The 5,816-nt window shown below is 38.3% G+C and overlaps 1 protein-coding gene across 3 annotated transcripts; it reads right to left on the reverse strand.

Moving 5' to 3' along the window:
- LOC142619338 (serine/arginine-rich splicing factor RS41) lies at window positions 1-5,496 on the reverse strand. 3 transcript variants are annotated; one of them, XM_075792403.1, is made up of 7 exons: window positions 5,355-5,496; window positions 3,584-3,694; window positions 1,905-2,017; window positions 1,562-1,797; window positions 594-1,283; window positions 423-481; window positions 1-310 (listed from the first exon to the last, which is right to left on the reverse strand). In XM_075792403.1, the coding sequence occupies exons 2-6, from the start codon at window positions 3,687-3,689 to the stop codon at window positions 457-459; spliced, it is 1,170 nt and encodes a 389-aa protein (XP_075648518.1). In that variant the 5' UTR covers window positions 3,690-3,694; window positions 5,355-5,496; the 3' UTR covers window positions 1-310; window positions 423-456. The 3 variants fall into 3 exon arrangements, with proteins under 3 accessions (XP_075648518.1, XP_075648519.1, XP_075648520.1); XM_075792404.1 differs by having other exon boundaries at window positions 411-481; XM_075792405.1 differs by lacking the exons at window positions 3,584-3,694; window positions 5,355-5,496 and adding an exon at window positions 2,240-2,380.
- Window positions 5,497-5,816: the final 320 nt, after the last annotated feature.

Genomic DNA, 5,816 nt, shown 5'->3' on the forward strand with positions numbered 1-5,816 from the left:
TAGAGTAGAATCAAGGCCAACATAGATTAGAGGTCTTGTATACAGAATTTTTGTTTAAACCAACAATAACATCCATCAAAGTCTGAGCAGAAATCATCGCATACAAATGTCTAAAAACTAAACTAACGTCAACTAGGTCCTACAAAGGTTCGGGAGCATAAATTTTTACCAACTCCCCATAGTTGTTACTGAAAAAGGTGAATTGGTACAAATTTTACATGAGTTTTGCCACCCAACACAAATCAGTACAACCAAATGCAGTTCTTTTCTGAACGTTGAGATCAACATCATCCTCTCCTGGGGTGATCAACTGCATTATCAGATAAAACAAGGAATACATAAGTAGAACAATCTACAAGCCAAAATGTTGTCATTAAGGTAAAGACAACAGGATAACACAAATAACTCACAATCATGCAAACCTGCGATGTTCTTTTCTAATCATTGAGATCAAGATCATTCCTCTCCTGGGGGTGATCGACTGCATTACCAGATGACACAAGGAATACATAAGTAGAACAGTCTACAAGCCCAAATGTTGATATTAAGGTAGAGACAACAGGATAAGACAAATAAATCACAATCATGCAAACCTGCGATATCTCTCATGCATAGGGCTTTCTGGACCACCACCAAAATTAGGGCTGTCCCTGGGTTCGGGCATGGGGCTGACTTCACGACCATTGTCAGGGCTAGCTCTCTCTCTTCCATCATAAGGGCTTTGGCTGGGAACACGACCATCTTCAGGACTAGCCCTCTCTCTACCATAAGGACTGCGGCTGAGGCCACGACCATTGTTAGGGCTTTCCCTCTCCCTTTCATAAGGACTACGGCTGGGGCCACGACCATTGTCAGGGCTTGCCTTCTCTCTTCCATAAGGACTACGGCTGGGGCCACGAGCAACATCAGCACTCACCCTTTCTGGTTGGTAAGGACTACGGCTAGGACCACGGCGACGATCAGACCCAACCCTATCTCTTTGGTAAGGACTACGACTGCGTGTCCGACCATAATCAGGGCTAGCCCTCTCTCTCCTATAGGGACTTGGGCTGCCCCCACGGCCATAATCAGGGCTTCCCCTCTCTTTCCTATATGGACTAGCACCACGGCCATAGTCAGGGCTGCCCCTCTCCCTTCGATAGGGGCTTGGGGATCGCCTTCTATCACGGCCTCTCTCCAATGACCTATCTCGACTTCTTCTATCAGGACTATATCCATTTCTTCTTTCATCATCGTCATCCCGAACTGCGTACTCCACTGAAATAACTCGATCCAACAACTTGCTGCATAACAGAATTAAAATACAAATTATCATCATTAGAAGCATTAAAGATATCTCAATAAATCTAACAATATGAATATTCAAGCCTTAGAACTATCCTGCCACATGTCAACAGAGCAAACCATTACATCAACTCAAAAGATGCCCAAGGATATTTTCACTATTGATTACTTTATAAGAAAAAAGAAAAAAAAAGGGGGGGAGGGGGGGGGGGGGGATAGATGTTGAGAACGTTCCTTTGAAAGCTAGTACATTTTAAAACTGATGACCAAGACATACCTCATGTTTGTTCCATCCAATGCTCTACAAGCATCCTCCTGTGATTCATACTGAACAAATGCAAAGTTCCTTCTAATCCTTACACTCACTATCTTCCCATATGGTTCAAAGTGCCTCTCCAAGTCCCTAGTCCTAGTATGATGTGTGTCGAAATTAATAACAAACAAGGTCTTTGAAGGCCTTGTATTAGCTGAAGATTTTCTGGAACCTCCAGGCCTTCTAATACCACGCTCATGCTGCCATACAAATATAAAATAGCTTAATCACAATTCTAATTAAAACCAACAAAAGAAACAGAGTGATAGAAAAAATTATCAATCCCAACAACAATGAGATACATTACTTTTGTCCATTCAACACGAAGCCTACGTCCCTTACGACCAAATTCTGTTCGATCAAGTCTCCGAATAGCATCCTCAGCATCTCTCTCGTTTTCCATATAGATAAAAGCGAATCCTAAAAACCAGCAAAGTAGAACAAAAGAATCAAAATTAATAAACTTATGTATGCCAGAAAATGATATCTAAGGCAAGAATCCTCCCTTTAAAGGATTCTTCAACACGACGACATTTCTCCCTTTAGAAAAAATAAAGCCCCTGAAAATCTAACCTAAAATAAAGATGTTGGTAACTTCCGTGAATTCTATAAACTAAGTGACCAGCAAAATCAGTAACAGACCTTGTGTGATGAACTAAGTGGTGTGAAGGAACAACATTCCAAAAGTGGATGTCTCATGGTAGGTCAATGAATAGAGTGCCTTCTCCATCTATTCTGCTGCCTCTGCTGTGAGGTCGGCAATGTTTCAACCTGAAACATGTCTGAAATTGAAGGCTGGGCAAAAGTCATGAGGGATGAAAGGCAATGGTGACTGAGGGAAACGTGGGATGGTAGTCCATTGAGGATCAGAATGACTCTTCTTAAAAATAAAGAAGAGGAAGCTCGTCACAGGCAGAAAATAGAATTCTGAAGAGCCCATCCATTAGCCAGGAAGAATTAGGACATGCCAAGAAAATCCTGCGCCAAAGAAAATGTTGAGTATGGGGGTTGATGCCTCATAAAAAACATGTTTTTCTTAAACATATCCTGAACCCCCACTATAACTCAACAAAGAAAGCAGTCGCTGAATCATGTATTCTGCTTGAGGTTATGATCATACTGCCGAGCCACAAGAATTTTGGGAACCAGCCACCTTCGAGAATAGGTTTGCTCCTGCTGAGTTGACTTGCTGGTGGAGGACCCATGCCTTATTGAGAAGAGTATAGGCAATTTTTATATGATTGTCTAGTTTACGCGATATACATCACATACCAGTGCACATTATAAATACATAAAGTAATTTCTTTCTTTTTTCCCCAAAAAATATATAAATCACTCTGCTTTGTGTTCATTATTAGAACCCCAAAAAAATTATCAAGAAATTTATTTTTCAAACAAGTGGAAGCCTGCAATTGCAGGAAGTTCAAGCGATTACCTTGTTATGAGTCAACTAGTGTGCTACCACAGGACATTGAATTATAGCAATTACCCGCTCCTTCTAACTCTCCTATATTTATTTTCATCAGCACCAAATCATCCTTCATGCTTTCCCAATTTGCACCACATTTCAGTTCTCTTCCGCGGTGGAACCGTGTAAAATCAGATCAAATGCGCAATTGTGTTCACCATTTTTTTTATTACGTGATCACTTATCACTCTTGCATGACTTGCTAACTCACAAAAATTTCAATCACTCAAACGTTTTCCGAGAGAGTTCACTCTTGAAGTTTGACCCCAGAAATGTTATAAACATTTACTAATAGATTATTTTAAGAGCTAAATGAACGTTTAAGAGCTCAGCAACCCGGTCTCAATACCAAAATTATAACGATTAGCAGATAAAGAAAACCAGAAAAGAGAATCAAGGTAGATTTTTTTTTTTTTGAGAAGTTAATTGAATATTAAGGATAACTTCAAAAAATAAAAAAAACAAACAAACAAAAAAACAAAGAACCAAACAAACACAAGGCAGACAAGAGATCTCACCAGACTTCATATCCACCCTCTCAACCTTCCCATATCTACCAAAAAGCCTTTCCAGATCAGACTGCCGTGCGTCATACTCAAAATTTCCACAGAATATGGGCCTCATTTTTCCTGGCCACATTATGAGACAGAAGTTTAATGTTTATGTAATATATCTTGGACAAAGAAATAAGCAAAATTGGTCAAAGCAACTGCAATTAGTCCAGCCTACTGATGTAAGCGCAACCACAGTATTAAAACAAATCAAAGTTATTATGTTCATAAGTTGTAAGTGGATTAAGTATTATAAAAAATATATGGATTGTAACTGGATGAAGCCTATAACCACATCAGATAGAGACTTGACGGTGGACATTATGATGGCTCTTTTCCGTGAAAATTTTCCCATGAAAATAAGATCATGTTAATGAACTATTTCCCGAAAATGTTACCAAAAATTACAAGTAAAGCTTCTAAAAACCCATAATGCAACAGAGAAAACCCAAAAAACCCACCAATCACAATACCCCAATAGGAGAGCACTTGCATTGCACCTAAGCCCAACCTCACAATACCCCCAATAAAAGCAAAATTGAATGCAACAATCCCAAATTTGTACGCACACAAGCATGCATGCACACAGTTTCTCCCTTACACCCTCCCAAATGAAACCAAGATGTTTAACTAAATTGTGAGTCAGCAAACACATTCAAGTAGTCACTAATTGCATTCACATTGAATGAATCCCAACCAAAAAGAGAGTGTGACTGGGATGTGAACAGTACATCTTTCTGAGGATTGTTTTCAAATAAAACTAACTTCAGAGGCAAGGAAACGAAACCTTTTCTAGACCAAAGTGGCATCATGCTCCCTTTTTTATTTATTGTTTTATTTTTATATTGGTAAGTCACAAACACATACAATGGGTCATGTACCCACGACCTCACCCTCCACCAAGCACTTACAAGGGGAGGAGGTGGCAGTTGAGCTAGAGCTCATTAGCAGAGTGGCATTATGAACCTTTCCTCACATGTAACACACGCACCAGTGGGTCGTGAACCTATAACCTCGCCCTCCAACTTGCTTGGGAAAGTTTCCCTCCCATTTAATCCAATTAATGGTCTAAAGAAAAACCTTGTAAACCATACAAAATCAAATACATGCCACATGTCTCACATTTGGCTAAACATTGAAGGGAAACAACAAAAAGAAAGAAGCTTATAAAGTCATTCCATTTCCAAACAGATACAGAAAACCCAAATCCAATACACCAATAGCACCAACAATATCAACTTATCAAACCTAAAACAACCAGCTCAACACAACTATCTTCTAGTACCTTCAGCTACATAATCTACAGAATAAATATAATCAAAAGCCACATTCACACTAAACCCATCAAAAATTTAAACAGGAAAAATTATATAGCACTAAGATAATACCCACAAAAAATTAAATTAGAGCTAAAATAAACAAATTTCTAAAGCAGATCAAATCACAGAACAATCAGATCTACGGATAAGATAAAACCACAATACCCTAATCAGAGCCTAAACTCTCGGTTTGGTTTCCAAGAAAACTGTTATCGGATGAGAAAAAAACGTAATTCTTTTACAAAAGAAACTCCAACCCAGGAACAAAATTACCCAGATCACAAATTTTTCCTCTATTTTCTCTGGAACCAAACAGAACAACGAGGGGAAAAAAAAAAAAAGCAAAGAGAGAGAAAATATACGAAGAAGAATCTTAAAGATCTGATAGAGAAGTGAGAGTCTGAGATTCGTTGTTTTACCTTTCGGAAGGCAGCGATTGACAAAGAGAGTGAAATTCGAGATTTGTTCTTCGAAACCCTAAGGACAGAGTTTTTAGATATTTTGTTTGTTTGTTTTTTTTTTTTGGAATTGACCGTAAGCACAAGGCTTCTGAGTTTTAATAAATAATAATGTTATGAGGTTTGTCTAAAGGAGCCTAGGTTTTCTCTTATTTCTAAAAGGGCCCCATTGGGGGAAAAATTTATTATTGGTTTGATTTTTTTTCTTTTTCCCTTTTTGGCTATATTGCAAACTAGTCACTAAAGTTTGGAAAAATTTAGATTTTACATCATAAAGTTTTAGAATTTGAATTTTATCCTATGAAATTCTATGATGTTTGTATCAGCATCCCTTCTATACATATTTTTCGTTAAGTGCCACGTAAACTTGACATGCGTATGTAATTTATCCAATAAAATAACGTCACATCATTTTTATAGCAT

Source organism: Castanea sativa, chromosome 12, assembly GCF_040712315.1.
Source record: "Castanea sativa cultivar Marrone di Chiusa Pesio chromosome 12, ASM4071231v1".
Lineage (NCBI taxonomy): Eukaryota > Viridiplantae > Streptophyta > Magnoliopsida > Fagales > Fagaceae > Castanea > Castanea sativa.

What these genes read in the sequence shown, in the direction of transcription:
- LOC142619338 (XM_075792403.1), bottom strand. Translation starts at nt 3,689, where the DNA reads ATGAGGCCCATATTCTGTGGAAATTTTGAGTATGACGCACGGCAGTCT. An exon ending in TTCGTGTTGAATGGACAAAA is followed by an intron (nt 1,798 to 1,904) that starts GTAATGTATCTC and finishes TTTGTATGGCAG; the next exon opens with CATGAGCGTGGTATTAGAAG. An exon ending in TTGGATGGAACAAACATGAG is followed by an intron (nt 1,284 to 1,561) that starts GTATGTCTTGGT and finishes TCTGTTATGCAG; the next exon opens with CAAGTTGTTGGATCGAGTTA.